This window comes from Castor canadensis, chromosome 11 (assembly GCF_047511655.1).
Source record: "Castor canadensis chromosome 11, mCasCan1.hap1v2, whole genome shotgun sequence".
In the NCBI taxonomy this organism is placed as follows: Eukaryota; Metazoa; Chordata; class Mammalia; order Rodentia; family Castoridae; genus Castor; species Castor canadensis.
In genome coordinates, this window is record NC_133396.1 from 52,412,343 (window position 1) to 52,431,503 (window position 19,161).

The following is a 19,161-nucleotide window of genomic DNA, read 5'->3' on the forward strand; positions in this document are numbered from 1 at the left end:
AGAAGCATATGAGGCTTTAGTCAATGATGAACTAACTGAGTGAAGTGATTTATTAGACTTTTCTTGAGAGGATTTTCCCTAGTATATTAATTAGACTGCTTTTGCTTCCTAATGACAAGTGAAGTTTAATACATACAGACAGAAAGGTACTCCTCTGGCTTGCTCTGAATCACAATAAAGACTGAGATCCAGGTAGGCTGCAACAGCCGTGGCCCTGCCTGTACTCTTGTCCTCCATCTTGATTTTTGTGTTGATTTTAGTTTTTTTCCTGGCTGTAAAAATGAACATCAGCAATTTGCAGGCCCACACATCCCCACTTTCCCTTCCCAGAGGGCCTAAGCATAAAAGCCATAGGTAGATTCATGAGTTTAGGAGTCAAATGCCCAGCCCTGCTGGCTGGGGCTGGCCCCGGTTCTCTTATCCACCTTACCCCAGCCTCCACTGTTGAAACCTCTCAGGGTCCCATAGCTTAGGTATGTCAACAGAGTTGGCCTTTAGAGCCAGCTTAAAGTCCACCTTGACACCCTGTTTTCCCATGGTAGTGGCTTCTGCGGGACAGTCCCCAAATACTCCCCTCCTCTGCTTTAGTGCATTATAACTGTTGACCTTTCTGGTCACTCCAGCTTATAGGATCAACTCATCTTTTGAAACTTGGAACTCAATTCGTTTCTTGATCTGTCCCATAATTAAGTCCTGGAGCACTAGTGAAAAGAGTTGGTCCTTGTTGAGGAGCTGGGTTTATTTTTCAGACCACATTGCAGCTGAGCATCTGGGGGAGGAGCTTCAGGGTACAGACACCTGCAAGCCTCTTACTTTCGGAAGAGTCTTCCACATTTGAGTCCCAGAAAAGTTATTTGTGGTCCAGGCCTATCTCAAGACCCCCTTCTCAAGAAGCCTCTCCTGATTTACTCAGCCTTTTTTGGGATTTCCACAGTATTTGCTGGGTGAACTATGCTTGTAGAGTGTGTTGCTATTTACTTTTTGGGTATAGACCATGTCTTGCAAAGTATACCATAAAGTCCATGATAGCCAGGATTGTGCCTGGCATTTTACATCTCCAAAAACTAGAACAGGCACCCCAAGAGTGTTCCTCACAAAACTGCCACAACTATTAACTGCCACTCCTCCCTAGAGGTCTTCCTGGAGTGTGGAGGGGTTTCACATTCATTCAAGTGAGTGAAAGGGTCTTTATTATCAGGAGAATCTTTGTATTGATTTAATTGCTGATAACAAGGAAAATAACTTAAGACAGCTGTTCATTAATAAATTATTTGTAACTACCCTGCTATTAATCAGAAGATTCAAGTTAGCACAGTGCAATTGGGAATGCTTTTCCTAGCCTGCATTTAACTGGCAGGGTAGAAGTGTAACATTATACTAGCATTGTAGCAGCTTGGCCATACTGGCCATAACCAACCTAAGTGTGTTAGCTTAGCGCCACAGTGTAATGGTACGTCTGTTCAGCTTCCTGTGTCACAGTTACATAGTCCCACAGTCCCTGCAGGGCCAGGGATGAGGGTTAGTACTAGGCAGGTAAGGAGTCACTCAAAGACAGTATCCTGGTACTAAGCTGAGTGCATAAATAATGGGAGTCCCTTTCAGACCAGAAGCACCCACTGCACAATGAAGACAGCGAAGCACCAACAAGGAAATATAGACAGAAGCTGGGAGCCAGGAGCTAGGCCATGCCAAGATGAAACCAAAAGCACTTCCCCAGCAAAAGTGAAGCCATCAGCATCAAGTGAGGAAACTGGGTCCATCTGGTCCCATGTCTGCAGTATTCTTGCAAGCTGTCTGCCCTACTCACTGCAGGAGCATCATGAGAACCACAAGGAGTGGCTGACAGGTCAGGGCTTTGGAAGGACAAAGCTGCCCTCCACAGGAAGGCAGGAAGGTAGGGGGTTGGTAGTATCTTCACCTGATATCAGTCAGGCTAGAACCTGGATCCCAATCCCTGCCTCAGCCTTTCAGTCAATACCTGTCTACTGAGTACCTGATCTGGGACATTTTACTATGTGTGGAAACTGGAAATACAGCAGCAAGCCAAACACACCTAGTTCCTGATCCCTTAGAGCATATGTCTCGATTGTGGCACCACTGACATTTGGGGCTGGATAATCCTTTGTCATGGGGGTTGTCCTGTACCTTGTAGGAAATTTACTGTAGCAACCCCCAACTCCTTAGTTTTCACAATAAGTCTTTAGACATTGCCAAATGTCTGTGGGCAAAACCACCCCCAGGTGAGAATCAATATCTTAGAAATTAGAGAGCCCCATTGTTTTGCCTTTTATTCCTTGGGATCCAGACAAGATGTTGTTTGAAGAAGAAACTAGAAAAAAAAAGGAAAGTGGAAGGAATTCTGTCAGAACTACAGGTGCCATGATTGCCATGGACAAATCTGCAAAGGCCCAGGGAGCTGGATACATTCTGCTCAACCCTGCTTGAAACAGAAAGAAAAAGGGAGAGTGTAAGATGATATAGGAGAAGGACTAAGCAAAGAGCTTGGAGAATTTCAAAACCAACTGACTTGAATACCACATGGCCCCAATCCCCTAACAAGGGAATGCCCTCCAGCATCCCTTCTGATACTGATCTAGCCCCTGAGCTACCAACTCTATCTGATAGAACAGACTTGGAGTTTAGACATTCTAGCGCTTTTAAACACTTTCATGTGGTTTTATCTTCACCTCAATGCATCAAGGAAAGTAGAGCAGATATTACTTTCCTGATTTCACACATGAGGAAGCCAGGACATTTCAAGGTGAAATAACTTCTGATACTACAGTTCTGTGACTTGCCGAAGGCACTGCAGATAACTAGTGTCAGAGAAAACTAGGCTTGAGTCTCCCTTGGTTTTCTTGCATGGAAGAACCAGGGTCAGAATCAGGTATTTGAGTTACATGACTTTAAAAAAGAAAGAAAGAAAAGACTATTTGTAAAGCAGTTTTAGGTTCCTAGTGCATAGGATCATTTTAAGAATCAAATGGTATAATGAGTGCGAGGAAGTTCTGCCAAAGATAACACACTACATACAATACATTAAGTATCATTATTCCTACTGGCAGAGTCTTCAAAAGGCCAGGAGTTGATTGTAAGGTGGGTTGGCCTGGACTCCAAAAGGAAGAAGGGTGATAGGATTAAGCCTAGGTGGGACTATCAGATTGTAAAATGGATGTATTTAAACAAATATGCCTTTGTATTCATACATGTGACTTTAGAACAAGTAGAGGAATATTCAGAGCTATAGATCTGTTGAAGAAAACAGAAATGGGTGTTGGGCTGGAGTGTAGCTCGGGGTAAAGCTCTTGCTTAGCATGCACAAAGCCCTGAGTTCAAGCCCCAATGAGAGAGAGAGAGAGAGAAGGAAGGAGGGGAAAGGGAGGAGAGGAGGGAAGAAAGAAATCGGGTATTGAACACTGTGTTGTCAGCAGGAGGATGACTAATCGTAGAACAATATGTAAATAGCATTATGTACCAAGCTGTCCCTCCACATATTTTTCTCCTTGTATTAGCTTCCTATGGCTGTTGTAACAAATTACCACAAATTTAGTGGCTTAGAACAACACAAATTTATTGTTTTACTATTCTGGAGGTCATAAGTCCAAAAGTCAAGTTTCGCTGAGCTTAAGTCAAGGTGGTAAGGCTGGTTCCTGTGGAAGTCTCTAAGGAGAAAATCATCTCCTTGTCATTTTCAGCTTCTCATGGCCAGAGTATTCCCTAGCTAACGACCCTTCCTCCATCTTCAAAGCCTATGACACCAATTTCTGCTTCTGATGTCACATGGCCTTTTTCTCTGACTCTGACTCTCCTATGTCTCTTATAAAAACCATTGAGATTACATTTGGACCTATCAGCTAATCCAGAATAATCTCATGATCACAAAATCCTTAATTTAATCACATTTGCAAAGTCCCTTTTGCCACATGAGGTAACATCTACAGGCTCCAGGGAATAGGACATACTTGGGGGATGACCAACCTAGAAGAAACCATACTCTGCAGTCACACCAATATGTAAGAGACTGATAAACATTCTAAGGCTAACTTGTCTTTTAACTCAGACCTGAATTTTACACTGAGATTTTCAGAGTGATAATTCAGGTACTGGCTGGTGGTGACTGGAGGAGACAGAAACCCGAGCTTCTAATACTAAGGCTCAGTTTTGATCTCCTCACCCTGGGAAAACCTTCCTTTGCAGAGTACTGGACAGGAAAACTTTGCAATAATGGCATGAGACAGAAGGAAGGGGAACAGGGTTCTGTCGGAAAGCTTCTCAGTTTTAATTTCCATGGCAACACTCTTCTCTGACTTTAAGGAACCATCTTACACTCACCTGAATTGGTGCTAACTCTTCATGGTGTTCCCAAAGAATGGATCCCGACTCTCTCAAAGGCCAGGCAAACATGTTTTACATTTTAGAATAGAAAGATCAAGAAGTGAATCCCTTCTCAGCCTATTCCAATCCCAGTTCCAAGTCCCTTCATCCCTGCTGCAGCACCTTCTTTCTTTAGAGACAGCCCACCTCTTTTCATTACCCCCTTACCCAACCATCCTATTCCCTTTCCTGTGTCCTTGTTTTCTTTCTTATATTTCTTTTATTATTCAGACTATACTTTTTGTTATTATTCAAACTATCCTTTGATTTTTTTTTTAATACATCTATGCAGAAATGAAATGTTGGAACCTAGACTGAATTTGTAGTTAGTAAACAGATGCGGCCATCCCTATGAAAATGGAAGCAGAGGCGGTCTAGAGTTCCATGAACTCAGACCAGGGCATGTTGGACACTGCCCCTCAAAGCTTTAGTGCCCACGGTATGTCATGAGGAAAAAAGCCCCAACAAATCAGGCAGTGCCTGTCTGAGAAAAGTTCCCCCAACACCCAGCCAGGAAAAGTAAATCTGCTGATACATGGTCAGGCAGATAAGCAACAAAGATATTCTGATCCTGTTTCTGTCATGACTGAATTCCACTCTGCTCCAGTGGCCACGAACAAGAGTAAACAGTAAAATCCATGAAAACAGTCTTCACGTTACAATTGGCCAAATCCATAGTTACACACTATGCTAAGAAGTCAGTTCTGCTGTTCTTAGAATTTGAAAGCTTCAGGTTCTGCTCTTTCCTTTCCTTCCCAAGGCAATGACGACAGCTACTTTGAAGGTGAGGCAGTAGAGAAAGCATTCAGACAGTTCTGTCTGTCTCTGCAGGTGGTGACTTTCGATGCAGGGGGCGTCAGTGGTCACAGCAATCATGTTGCTCTGTATGCAGCTGTGAGGTAGGAGTCTCTGGGTGAAGGAGGTGGGGAGGGGCCTGTCCATTTGCTCAGGGGTCACAGTTACTAAAGCACTTTTCCCTGGTTATCTGAGCCCCAGAAAACTTGTTAGTGCATTACCAAATGGCTCTGTTGTCCATGTTGCTCACGACATCCTCTCTAGGAGAAATCTCTTAACAAGTCTTTATAGGAATGCTCATCTCCTAACCAGTTGGACTTTATTTTTATTCCCTGAGTTCTGTAAATGAAGTAACTCATTTTATTTCTCTCTTTACTTTGGCCAGAGAGAGCTTTTAGGCCAAACTGGCAGCCCTTGTAACAAGACTTCAAGGAATGAGTTCTGTGGATCAGTATACCCCAGCTTCATCTTCTTCCTCCCCTTACTTTCACTTATTTTGTTATCTTCAATTACGGATTTTGTACACTATCTCCAGTCTTTCTTTGAAGATGGAGGATATGCATATATAATATGAACTCCCAGTTGTTGTACAGGTGTGTGGGGCTCACGTATAAGAATTGCAAATTTCAGGCCAGCCTGGCCTACATAGCAAGGCCCTGTCTAAATGAATGATGGATGATCCCATTTGCCTTTCACAGCCACCTTATTTTACTAATATCTATCTTCATTTTACCAGTAAAACAAAAATGGAACCTCAAAGATGTTGACTAACTTAGGGTCATGCAAACACAACGTATTTCCTGTTTGCTAGCAAAATTCTTCAGTGAATCAGTAGTGTGCTGGACCTGTCCTGGTTACTGAAGAAGGAAAATGTCCTGAAAGGACTTATTTTATAACCTAAAGATGTTCAACAATCTCAGGCTGAAGCATGAAATCTGTCATGTTGGAAATGACCTCACCAGTCATTAAGTCCAACTACTTCATTTGATTGACTGAGGCCATGAGGGTTTTCCTGGCACTACAAGACTCAACAGTGGCAGAGACAGAACCGGAATCCAGGACTCCTACTTCTCCAATCCTTCTTCCATTAGATTCACGTGAAGGCAGATCCAACTTGAGGACCCTCCACTCTCCACTCTTGTTCTAAAATTGTACATCATTTAGTGAAAGATGCGGGAAATTATTGCCCATATATTCATTCCAGACAGCTTGCCCTGATTCCTTGACTGTAGAATGAGGGGAGACCAGACTGATCTTCTCCTGTAGAGATTGTTCACTTTCTGATCCAGCCAGAGACCACAGGTGTGGAGATGTGTTGTTAGTTGTATTAGGTCCTTTCAGATTCAGGAAAGACACATCCCAGCTATAGTCAAAGATGCAGTTTTTTGTGAGGATACATGAAAAAGTAAGACAGCCATAGTAACTATGTGGTTACTCTCAAGCCTTGGGGCTCCAAGACTGGTGTAATCAGCAAACCATTTAGAGATTGGAAACAGTGGCTTCACCTCATTCCCTATGCATGCTGGGCCTCGTGACCTTTCACCAAGTATTCATACTGCACCAAAAAAAGGATCAGACCAGGTCTACTGCAAACAAACCAGGCAGGTTTGCAGGGGCACTTGAGGGGACTTGGTTCTATCCCTGACTAGCAACCACTGAAATAGGGAACACAGGGTAGGCTTCATACCAGGCAGAGAACCCAGAGGGCCCATCTTTCAGCAGACAGAATGCCTGTGGTCATTTGCCTCAGAAGAGGCTGGAGTGCCACAGGCTCTCAACACTTCTGAGTCCATGAGTCACTGTGTTTCAAATAAAACTACTTATGGATACAGCCACTGTCTACTAAAACTGTTCTCCATAGTCACCCCCTACCTGCTAAATCCATCAGGCTTGTTTTAGTCCTCATCTGTCTTGGCCTTTCTGTGGTATTTAGCTCTGTCACTAATCAAAATGTTGCTTTCACTTGCCTGGCCCTGGCTGGTCTTCCCTGCTTTGGCCTCTCTAGCCACCTCTCAGTCTTTTCCTGGCTTCTTTTCCACCCAAGGCCCCTGGGTACCCCTTTCCCCAAAGCTCCCTTCCTGGCCCTGCTCAGCAAGATTCTTCCACTGGGGATGGACTCATGCCTGTAATCCTACCTAGTTAGAAGGCTGAGATCAGGAGTATCACAGTTCAGGGTCAGCCTGGGCAAATAGTTTGCAAGACCCCATCTCCAAAATAACCAGAGCAAAATGTACTGGAGGTGTGGCTCAAGTGGTGTAGAGCACCTGCTTTGCAAGTGTGAAGCCCTGAGTTCAAACCCCAGTCCCACCAAAAAAAAAGATTCTTCCATGGCTGCAAAGGCTGTGAGTGGGATTCCCAGGCATATGCCTTCAACATTCACCTCTTTCCTAGGACATCCACCTCATAGTCGAATATCCCAGGGCTCTGCTCAGGGCACAAGACAAGTCACAGGATCCCAGAACCTTTTTTCAGGGTTTTCCACTTCTCAGGTCCATGCCATGGAGTCAGTTCCGTCAACTCTCTTTCTACTTCTCTGTTCATGAGTATATTTCTTATATGTTGAGTTAGGGGATACCTACCCCGTCCTCCTCTGTTGCTCAGCCTTCAAAACAACAAAGCAGGGAAACAATCTGGAATTTATTGATGTCCAACTGGCCTCATTCCTCCTCTCAAGGCAGTGAGCACAGGGTAGCCTCTATTAGAAGGTAGGAGTGGGGAAGGTCAGAAAGAAAATATCAGGGAAGAAAATTAATATTTTAAAATATTCTGCCACCATCTCACATTACCATTTCAAGAGAATAACTTAGAAGGATTTGTAATGGGCAGAGATTGGACATGGTCATTTCATAAGCCATAGACAACCTCTGGATTACTGGCCTTGGGTGCAATGCCTACCTGGTCCCTTCAGCTGTGCCCAGAGGTGTGGGATCCCAGAAACTAGATGATGAGGTAGGAAGGGGGACTGCCTGGAAACCTGTGGGGTGGACCATGGGCCCTGCAGGCTTTCCTCTGAAGTTTCTTCTCTTCACAAGGGAGTAGGCAAATCTTACCCTCTCTCTCATGTCCTTTTCTTCCAGGGCCCTGCACTTAGAAGGGAAGTTCCCTGAAGGTAAGGCCCATTGCTTTTTCAAAAAGCCACTAGTGGCTGTCCTCTAAGAAAGTTATCAGAGGGGAATTTGAGAATACAGTCAGTCCTCCATATCTGTGAATTCCATATCTGTGGATTCAACAACCACAGATCAAAATTACTCGGGAAAAATGGCATCTGTACTGAACACGAACAAACTTTTCCTGTCATTAGTCCCTAAACAACTAAACAGTCTGACAAGTATTTACAAGCGTTTGCATTATATTGGGTATTATAAGCAACCAAGAGATGTTTTAAAGTATACAGAAGGGTATGTGTAGGTTCTACACAAACAGTGTCATTTTATATGAGAGACTTGAACATTCATGGGTTTGGGTATTTGTGGGGGTCCTGGAACAATCCTCCTTGGATATTGAATGATACTTGTACACAGAGAACAAAGCAGAGGCAAGGACTAGAAGACAGGGCACATTCCTGACTCAGCGCTGAGTGCCTGTCAGGTCATATTCATTGGCTGATTCTGATGTGTGGAGAGGCCAGGCTTGCCCCACCTGTCTAGTTTTCTCACAGGGTGAATAGGTCTTTTCCACCTCTGGTATTCTGTCAGTCTGTCCATACAAACTTCCATCCCATCCCTCAATGAATTAGCCAGGTTCTACGTGCCTGACAGGTGTCTAATGTACTAATCTGCTGAAGAAAAGAACTCTTCCTACCCATGGGAAAGTATTTGACCCTATTGGCCATTTATCAAATGACTCCCTGCTTAAACTCTCTGAGCCAGTTTCTGTCCTGCCTTACAGGGGCAATATGAAGATTCAACCAATGGAAACACAAGTAGTGTATGCCCTTTCTGCATGGACTTACCAAGTTTACCAAGCTGTGAGATCTTTGGAACCTGGCTATGGTCCATTTGATTCTTATATCAGCCTTGTAAGAGGGCAGGTCCCACACTATCAACACTACTTTTCCATTAAGAAACTGAGATCCAGAGCAGTTAAGAGACTTTGCCACATTAGTCAGTTTTTCAGTGATAGAGCTAGAAACAGGTCTTTGGCCTGCCAAACAGAAATTCAGTCTCCATGGCCTTCTGTTGGCCTTGAGGTCGCCAGATTCCAACCTCTAGCAGCCCACTCCTTCTTGCTAGGATACATAGTGGGGTGGAAGGTGGCCAGCAAGGTCTTCTGTGGTCCTTTCACTCTTCCTATATGGGAGAATGCTGGACAGAGAGCAGCTTTGGTTCTATAAGGCTCCCTGCAGCTCAGCAGCAACTGGCCTGCCCTACCCTCAGCCACCTGGAAGAGGGAAGGTGTTCATGGGAACATCTGGTCGGGAGTAACAAAACTATTTACATCTCCCCATGCCCTCCCCTCCCAGGGTGTTCCGTGCTCACACTTCAGTCTGTGAACGTGCTGCGTAAGTATCTCTCCCTCCTGGACCTGCCCTGGTCTCTGCTATGTACCAAGGATGTCCTTTTTGTGCTCACCAGTGAAGAAGTGGTACAGGCCAAGGTGAGGATTGTGGATTCCTAGACACCTCCATTCAGATCTGGGCCCCAGGTTCCCTGGCTCCCCAAAGCCCTGCCTTTGCAGAGGCCCTCACCAAAGACCTTCCACAGGGGCCAAGCATCTGCCCCTGAGTGTGAGGACTAGGCTAACTGGAACTTGGGAGGCACAGATTTTCAAAACCTTTGACCATTTTTTTTCTGATTGTAAATTGTCTTTAAAGTTAATGATGCTTGCTCATTGTAGAAAATCTAGAAATATGTAAAATCATTAAGAAAATAAAAATACCATACAGGGATGATTCTAGCTACTCAGGAGGTTGAAATAGAAGGGTTGCAAGTTTGAAGCCAGCCTGTCCAACTTTGTAAGACCTGTCTTAAAATAAAAATTTTTTAAAAGGGCTGGAGGCTGCTTGTTGTGGCTCACGCCTATAATTCTACCTACTTGGGAGGCAGAGAGTGGGAAGATTGTGATTCAAGGCCAATTGGGAAAAAAAGTTCAAGACGCCTCCATCTCAACCAATAAAAAGCTGACCATAGTGGTATTCACCTGTTATTGTCATCTAGCTATAGTGGGAAGTGTAAATAGGGGGATTGCATTCCAGGCCAGCCAGGCCTAAAGTAAGACCCTATTCCAAAAAATAGCTAAGGGCTGGAGGAGTGGCTCAAGTGGTAGAGTGCCTGCCTAGCATGATTTCCTTCGTTCAAGCCCCAAGTGCCACAAAAACAAAAAACAAAAAAAACTAAAGCAAAATGAGCTGGTGGCCTGGCTCATGGTAGTGTCTGCCTAGCAAGCCCAAGGCCCTGAGTTCAAGCCCCCGTACTACCACCACCAAAAAAAAAAGAAAAGAAAACAAATATGCTGGAGTAGAGCACTTGCCTTGCATGCACAGAGCCCTGGGTTCAATCCCTAGTACAATAAGAAGAAAGGAAAAATGAGAGGAGAAGAAGGGAGGGAGGAAGAAAGGAAAAGAGGAAAGAGAAAAATAAGAAGTAAAAATAAAATAAAAATTACCTGCAATCCATCACTGAGAAGTAATCATTAACATGTAGAGCTACTTATATAAATATACAATATGTACATATAATCACACTATGTCTACTATTTAAAACTACTTAAACAAAATATTCTGAACATTTCCTTCTAAGTCATTACCTATTCAAATTATAATGCACCATTATTTCTCTGTAATGGATGTACCATAAAGTATATCATGAATCCCTACTGTTGGACATTCCAGATTTACAGTCTCCCACTACTATACATGGAGCAGTGCTCCCAGCTGTGTCTAAGAGGAATTCAGACCTGCCAGGATCCTCTGTAAAGATTCAATGAGGCAGACTTCCAGAAGTCCATTTGTCAGTTAAGAAAGAACTAGGCCCAGTGAAGCTCTCCTGGTGAAGACTTAGCTGGCAAAGAGCAGATGACTGAGAACCATTAGAGTTAGAAGAGGGCAGATTGAGGAGAATCACTTCAGTTTGTCTCTAGGTGCAACCTCTAGTAGAAGTAAGTCCACTATAGAGAGAAAGGTAGCAATGAGTGAAAAATGAGAACTGTTTTGTTAAAAACTCAAGATAATTATTTTTTTTTCTTGGCCTTATTTTCTAAATTTTCTACAGTAAATAGTTGTACATGTTAAAAGTGCATGTTAAGCAGAAACATTAATCCTCTTGTTGTTTTGATAGTTTATTGATTTTTATTCTTTATTATTTCTGGCCTACTCTATTCATGTTTTTTTCTGTTCTTTTTTTAAAATCTTTTAAACTTGAAAGGTTAGCTCTTTTATTTTCAATCTTTAAAAATATATACTTTGCCAAGGGCTGGTGGCTTACACTTGTAATTCTAGCTATTTGGAAGGCTGAGATCAGAGGATCATGGGTCAAGGCCAGCTGGGCAAATAGTTCATGAGACCCCCATCTCCAAAAATTACCAGAGCAAAATAGATTAGAGGTGTGCCTCAAGTGGTAGAGTGCCTGCTTTGCAAGCACGAAGCCCTCATTTCAAATCCCAATCCCACAAAAAATAAATAAATAAATAAATAAATAAGTCAATATTCAGCATGCCATGGTATGAGTAGAGCTAGAGCACAAGGAAAAGTACAGAGAAAGATCTCAGAAGACATACTCCACCTAACCTGAGATGTAGAGAGAGTTTCTAGGGCTGTGGCTGTAGCTCAGTGGTTGAGTGTTTGCCTAGCATGCATGACGTCCTGGGTTCAATCCCCAGTACTGCAAAAAAAAAAAAAAAAAAGTTACTAAAGATGATGGCTAGTCTACATAACCTGAGTTGTGATTTGAATGAATATAAGGCAGGCAAGCCCTGAGTTAAAACTCGTGTCCCACCAATAGTATATACATATAAATTTCCTTTGAAATGTCTCTCTGTAGTTTTCATTGTTTCTTTCAATTCATGAGGCTTTTGGGGTGTATGTGAGAGTTTACAAGCCTGTATTGATCCCCATTGTTTGCAGATCCATGTTTGGGAGTGCACTTACTTGCAAAAATTCATTTGTAACTCCAAAATTAATACTAGCTTTGCTTTTGTGGTTATCCGCAGACACATTCATTCCCCAAACAGTAAAAAATTTGACTCACCCAATACACACATGCATGCTGCTAAGGGAGATTTAAACCAAATGGTACTGTGTTCTGGTTTCAGCTCTTACACTACAAAAAAAGTGCCCCTTTCTATAGAATGTTTAGTGCCACATTTTTCCCTGTTTTTGTGCTTGCTTTTTTTGTGTGTGTTGGTGCTGCTGCTGCTGGGGTTGAACTAAGGGCCCCTTAACTTGCACAAGAAATATGCACATTTACCTGTAAATGTCAGTTTTTCTCGACTGTTACATCTTGGACTATTCTGACTGGCATGTGCTCTATTCCTAGTGCCCCACCATGCCTGTATCGCGCACATTTCCTCTGGGCTTGCTTTTTGCTGATGAATATTAATTTTGTCTTTTTTTTTAATTTATGATTTTATTAGCATATAACAGTTGTATAGGGAGGTACACTGTATATTTACGTATGTGTTTAAAATATATCTTATTTGGATTTACCCCTTCCATCATTCTCCCTCTTCCTCTCTTCCTGCCTAGAACAATTTCAATAGGTTTCATTCTTCTATTTTGATATATGGATATAAAACACATCCTCCATATGCACTCTCATTCTCCCTTTCCTTGTGCCAACTCCCCTCCCACTGATATCCAACACTGGAAAGATTATTTTTCCCTCTGCCCTTTTTTTTTTTTTTTTTTGGTGGTACTGGGGTTTAAATTCAGGCCTTTAAACGTGCTAGGCAAGCACTCTACCACTTGAGCCACTCCACCAGCCCCATCATTGTTTTTAACTAAGTATATATTGATAGTCCAAGAGGGTTTCGCCTTGGTACTTCAGGTCAGTATGTATCGTGCTTTTATCAAATTAACCCCTCCCCTCCATTACTTACTCATTCTCTATCACCATGCTCCACTAATATTCAGCAGCTTACAGAACAGTGTATTACATTATATTCATACATAAATGGGTTGTTTCCATACTTTTCATTCTCTAACATTTTCTTTCTCTCTCCCACCTCCGATAGCCCCTCATTCGGACTCACTAATACAATTTTGTTCTCTGTCATTATATATATGTATATGTATATGTGTGTGTGTGTATATATATATATATGTGTGTGTATATATATATATGTGTGTGTGTAAAATCATTTATGTTTCTATATATACATTTAACTTACAAGTTCACATATGAGAGAAAACATGCAATCTTTGATTTTTTGAGCTTACCTTACTTAACATGATGTTCTCTATTTCCATTCAAAAACATAATTTCATTCTTCTTTATGACTAAATAAAACTCCATTGTATATATGTGTACCATATTTTTTAATCATTAGTTGTGGGGCATATGAGCTGCTTCCAAAGCTTGACTATTGTAAATGGTGCTACAATAAACATGGGTGTACAAGTGGCTCTATCATATCCTGGAGCACATTCTTTCTGATATATGTCTAGGAGCAGTATCTCTGGATTGTATGATAATTCTATTTTTAGTTCTTTGAGGGACTTCCATATTGCTTTCCATAGCAGTTGCACTAATTTACAAGATGAATATTCTTTAATAATTTGTTTTTTTGATTTATTGGCTTACTTATTGGCAGTACTGGGGTTTGAAATCAGGACTTCATGCTTGCTAGGCAGGCGCTGTATCACATGAGCCACTCCACCAGCCCTTTTTTGTGATGGGTATTTTCGAGGTAGGGTCTCCCAAACTGCGTGCCTGGGTTGGCTTTGAACCTAGATCCTCCTGATTTCTGCCTCTCTAGTAGCTAGGATTTGTTTTATTTTGTGGCGATAGGGGTGGAACCCAGGGCCTTGTGCATGCCAGGAGAGTCCTCTACCACTGAGTTAATTTTTTAGTAAGAGGGTGAGGAAGGCACATTTTCTTGGGCTTTGAATGTTTAAATGTCCTGTCTTTTGAATGAGTTCAGCTCAAAAGGAGAGTTTGAGTTTCTTACCTTTGGCATCTTTGAAAGTGCATCTCCCTTCATCTTTGGTAGTATTTGTTCTGATGACATCAGTTAAATCCTGTTCGTGGGTAGTTAATCTCCCTTTTGTGTTCACTTTGAATACTGCTCCACTTTTCTGGGTTCTGAAGTTAAATTATATTTTGTCTAGGGCAAAATAGTTTACATTGATGCTGCTCGGTGCTCTCAAACTGAAGACCCATATCTTTCACTTCTGAAAAGTCCTCACCAGTTACCTCTTCTCACATCTCTTACGTGAAATTCCCTCTATTCTCACTCCAGAATCCCTAGTAAGTGTATATGGGGCCTCATAACCTATGCTTTGCATGTCTTTTTCAGTGTTAGGGATGGAGCCCAGGGCATTGTGCTTGCTAGGCAAACACTCTTACCACAACCCAACCCACTTTATATTTTGTTAATTGTGCTTTTAAATTTTTTCTTTATTTTACTTTTTATTTTTGTATCCAGATTTTCTAATTTTTTTATTTCCCATCCATTTATTGTTGTGTTTCTGTTTATTTTTATAGCCCATTTGATTTTCTTAGCTCTTTGAACATCCTGGCATAATTCTTCTAGTCTTAGACACACTGCTCTATAAAGCAGATTTCATTTAGGATATAGTAATGGTCTGAATGCAGATTTTGCTAGCTTTCTGTCTTTGCGTTAAAGTACTAACATCTTCAGGAAGTCTGCTTTGCAAACTAAGGGGGGAAGTTGCTGAATTGAAGAACTTTATTCCCCTTTCCTTCCGTGCTTCCTTCCCTGTCCAGGTAGTTTGCAGTTGCTCGAAGATTACAGTCAGGTCTTCAGTGACGGTTCCAGTGCTTCACTAAGCCAGCAGTAACAAGGCTCAGTGCTGTTCTCAAGACACTCAGCCTGCTGTACACTACAGCTGGCGACCATAGTAGGCACCATTTTTTCCCCAGCTTCTTTCCATAGAGTAGGGAGCTCCTGGCCTCAAGCTGCAAGTTTGGGTCATCTGTCTAGCAGAACCCCCAGTCTCTAAGGTGTTCCTGGTAAATGAGCCCTCCAACTTGGCCACTCACACCTGCGTTTGTGTTCTGAGGTTTATGGTGCTATCAGTCTTAGTTTTGACTCAGAGATATCTTTTTTGTATTCTCCTTATTTCTGTCACAGCTAGTATTTGTACAGGAAGCATGAATTTATGCCTCATCTTCACTGTGTTGGAACAGCAAAATTGAGGATAAGAAAATAAAAACTAACAATTTGCTACCAAAGTAGAAAAGATTAAACGGTAGGTCCATTGACGAAGGTTTAAATGAAATACATGTGTAAATTATTATGGCCTATCTATGAAGCAAGATTAATGAATGTGCAGGTATAGAGGTTCATACCTGTAATCCCAGCACTTGGGAGGCAGAAGCAGGAGTATCTTGAGATTTGAGACCATCCTGGGTCAAGTAGTGAGGCCCTGTTTCAAAAAAAAGAGCAAGAAATATCAGAAGTCTTCTCAGAAAGATTTCCTTTTGGTATTCTTTTTTTTTTTTTTAACTAAAGATTGAACTCAGGGCCCTGTACTTGCTAGGCAGACACTCTGCCACATAAGCCATGCTCCCAGCCCTTTTTGCTTTAGTTATTTTTCAGATAGGGTCTCACGTTTATGCCTGGGAGTGAAAATGCTCCAAAGAAGGGAGAAGACAGAAACAAAACTGCACACACACATAATTTTGATTCTTTTCCATCCCCTTGGAAAATTTGAGCAAAAAGTAATTACAAATATATATATATAGTTGGCAAAAAAAATGGCAATAAATAGTTTCTATAAATGTCCCTCTTGTTGAATGAATGTTAAAAGTCATTAAAAGATTTGGGACTCAAGATAGGCCACTCGGGAACCTTGATGTGGAAAACCTTTGTAATTTGGTAACTACTATAGACAGGTCAAGTGGATCTGGACTATAGAGGCCATCCCTTCTCCCAGTGTCTTTCTAAATATTTTATTTTTATTATGAGCTTCAGAATGTTAACACTATTCAGTTCACATATTCAGTTCACATACCCTTTTTCTTTCTTTTACTTATTTTTATTTTTGGTGAGACTAGGGTTTGAACTCAGGGCTTTGCACTTGCAAAGCAGGCACTGTACCACGTGAGCCACACCTCCAGTCCACTTTGCTCTGGTTATTTTGGAAATGGGGTCTCTTGAGCTGTTTGCCCTGGCTGGCCTCAAACTGCAATCCACCTGATCTCAGCCTTCCAAGTGGATCCTTTTTGTTTCTGATAACAAATTTCACTTACAATTTTAGTTGGAAAATAGTGTGTAGTATTTTGCCTGAACCATTCTATGGGCATAGTTGTGCCTCAAGTCCCTTTACCATCCAAGCTTGATTCACAGGTATGTTTACATCGCTGAAGTCATGTATGTTCTGATAATAAATAGTTCCATAAAGGTTTACAATAACACTAACTTAAAGAGAAAGTCAAATTATTGTACTTAGAGAAAAACAGCAACCTTTTCTTTTTCTTGGCAGCACTGGGTTTTGAACTCAGGGCCTCATGCTTGCTAGGTAGGTGTTCTACCACTTGAGCCAATCCATCATCCCTTTTTGTTTTGGTCATTTTTCAAATAGGGTCTCACCTTTATGCTCTGGCCAGCCTGCACTGCAATCCTCTTGTTTATTCTTCCCATGTAGCTGGGATAACAGGTGTGCACCACCATGCCCGGCTTTGTATTGACTGAGATTGGGGGGGAGGGTCTCACTTTTTGCTCAGGCTAGCCTCAAACCATGATCCTCCTGATCTCCACCTCCTGAGTAGCTGGGATTACAGGTATAAGCCACTACACCTGGCAAGAATAGTAATCTTTTATATATATATATATATAGTTACATCAATTACTATTATCTGTTTAAAAACAGAATTGTACTAGGGCTGAATAACAAGATAATATTCATTTCCTCCACTAGGTGGAAGGACAATCTATACCTGTGTATCATCCCTCTCCTCCTCCTCCTGCTTCTCCTCCTACTGCTCCTCCTCCTTCTTCTAATAGTGATTATACCTTCTGTCTTACCTAATTCAGAGGAGTTTGAGCATAGTGTTGCAGCCTGTTTCCCATAAAACACCCCTGTTTGTGAGGTACAGGAGCAAAATGTTAAGAATGTAGGCTCCAGAGTCAATGAGACGGCTCTGGGTTTGAATCGCTTCTCCACTACCTACTAGCTATTTGAGATTGGTAGATTTCCTCATCTATTTGTTGGTTTTTTTTGTTTTTTGGGTTTTTTTTTTGAAAAGCAATCAACAATAGTACTTAACCCACAGGGATGTTCATATTGAGATGATGTTTGTAGATTGTACGTACTCTAGCTCATCTGCCATAAGCATAGGGAAGTAAGGAGGCGGGAAGGGGAGGTCAACCCAGACAGTTTCATGGGCTATGGGAAAAAGCCAGATAAAGCTATATATAACATGAAGTGTATTAGTGAGAAGAAGGCAGTGAGGAGGGCAGATCTGAAAGTAACAGAAACAGCTCCAGATCAAGTATCTACTGATCCTCTTTGATTCTTCTAGAAAGCTATGTCCTGCCACCGCAGCCAGCTCCTCTGGTTCCGCCACCTCTACGTTCTGTTCTCCAGGTACATGAGAATCAACTCACTACAATTTCTCTGAAGCCTTGAAGAGTTTTCAGATCTAAGGAACAAAGAGAAGAAACAGACCAGGGGCCTGGCTTAGAGATGGCCCGGGGAGATGCAGCTAAGCAGCCTCTGTAGAAGGGAGGCCATGTAGGCCCATTCATGGGTTACCCAAACTTGGCTTCATCAGGGGCCCAGGACATATGGGGGGACCCCACAGGACCAGAAATAAACTAACCCAAGGATAATAATAGGTGCTAGCTTCTGAAGTTCTTGTGAAAACGAATTTGCATAATGATAGAGCCTGGGCAGGCTGCTATTATCATAAATGAATGTAAAGGTGCTCTAAAAACACTTCGCAGATGTGATTTTTATGTTGTTTCCAAAGTAGGCTGTGTTAATCTGTTTCTTTTGCTATAACTGGATACCACAGACTGGATAATTTATAAAGAATTGAGGTTTATTTAGCTCACAGTTCTGGAAGCTGGGACATCCAAGAGCATGGTAGTGGCTGGCATCTGCTCACCAGTTGGTGACAGCTTCTTTCTTTATCGTATAAGGCAAGGGTTCAACATGGTGAGACAAAGCCACCCCTACTCCAACCCACTAATCCACCAATGATCCAGTCACTTACCAAAAGTACAGTCTCTCAGCACTAATGCATTAAGGACCAAATCTCTAACACGTGAATTCCAGGGGGAACACCCAAACCAGAGCACAGGTTCCCAAAAACATATACACACAATATAAGTCTTTATTCAATTATCTCAACTATAATTCCTTCGATTTTTCTTTGTCCCTGCTTATCAGAACTTAAATCAAGGGAGACCATGCTTTATCACCATGGTGGGCACTGATACATACAGAGATGATTACGTGGGTCCTCCCTCAAGGAACTTACAAGCTCTCAGTCTTTTGGGAGAAGCAGGAAAAAGGAAGAGGAATCTGTAATTTTTTTTTTGACGGCACTTGGGTTTGAACTCAGGGCCTCACACTTGCTTAGGCAGGTGCTCTACCACTTGAGCCACACCACTAGCCCTGGAATCAGGTTTTTTTTTGTTTGTTTTGGTTTTTGGTTTTTTGCAGTACTGGGGCTTGAACTCAAGGTCTTCACCTTGAGCCATTCAGCCAGCCCTTGTTTATGACGGGTTTTTCTTTTCTGTTTTTGTTTTTGGTGGTGGTAGTACTGGTACTCAGGGCCTTCTGCTTGCTAGGCAGGCACTCTGACCACTGGAGCCACTCCGCCAGCTGTGATGGGTGTTTTCATTATAGGGTCTTGTGAACTG

The 19,161-nt window shown here is 42.1% G+C and overlaps 2 protein-coding genes across 23 annotated transcripts in view; one reads left to right on the plus strand and one right to left on the minus strand.

The window, feature by feature from the left end:
• The window catches only part of Pigl (phosphatidylinositol glycan anchor biosynthesis class L), a 95,460-nt gene that overhangs the window by 58,334 nt on the left and 17,965 nt on the right, over window positions 1–19,161 (plus strand). For 3 of the 20 annotated variants that reach the window (XM_074046784.1, XM_074046777.1, XM_074046783.1), the window contains one exon: window positions 17,814–18,229. The exons of 2 other annotated variants lie outside the window; for them this stretch is intronic. Coding sequence is in view for 13 of the 18 variants with exons in the window: in XM_074046777.1 (XP_073902878.1) it covers window positions 17,814–17,912 (99 nt within the window). In the remaining 5 variants the exon portion in view is untranslated. Of the gene's footprint in view, window positions 1–1,602; window positions 1,847–5,205; window positions 5,274–8,246; window positions 8,279–9,631; window positions 9,767–17,813; window positions 18,230–19,161 lie in introns of those variants that run through there. 15 more of the 20 variants (XM_074046773.1, XM_020172956.2, XM_074046774.1 and 12 more) reach the window with 15 other exon arrangements.
• Window positions 1–19,161, minus strand: part of Cenpv (centromere protein V) — a 61,929-nt gene that overhangs the window by 17,301 nt on the left and 25,467 nt on the right. The window contains exons 3-5 of one of the 3 annotated variants that reach the window (XM_074046772.1): window positions 15,639–15,715; window positions 11,894–11,987; window positions 1,807–7,864 (exon numbers count right to left, since the gene is read on the minus strand). In XM_074046772.1, the coding sequence (XP_073902873.1) occupies window positions 11,914–11,987; window positions 15,639–15,715 (151 nt within the window). In that variant the 3' untranslated portion in view covers window positions 1,807–7,864; window positions 11,894–11,913. Of the gene's footprint in view, window positions 1–1,806; window positions 7,865–9,762; window positions 11,275–11,893; window positions 11,988–15,638; window positions 15,716–19,161 lie in introns of those variants that run through there. The other 2 variants (XM_074046771.1, XM_074046769.1) reach the window with 2 other exon arrangements.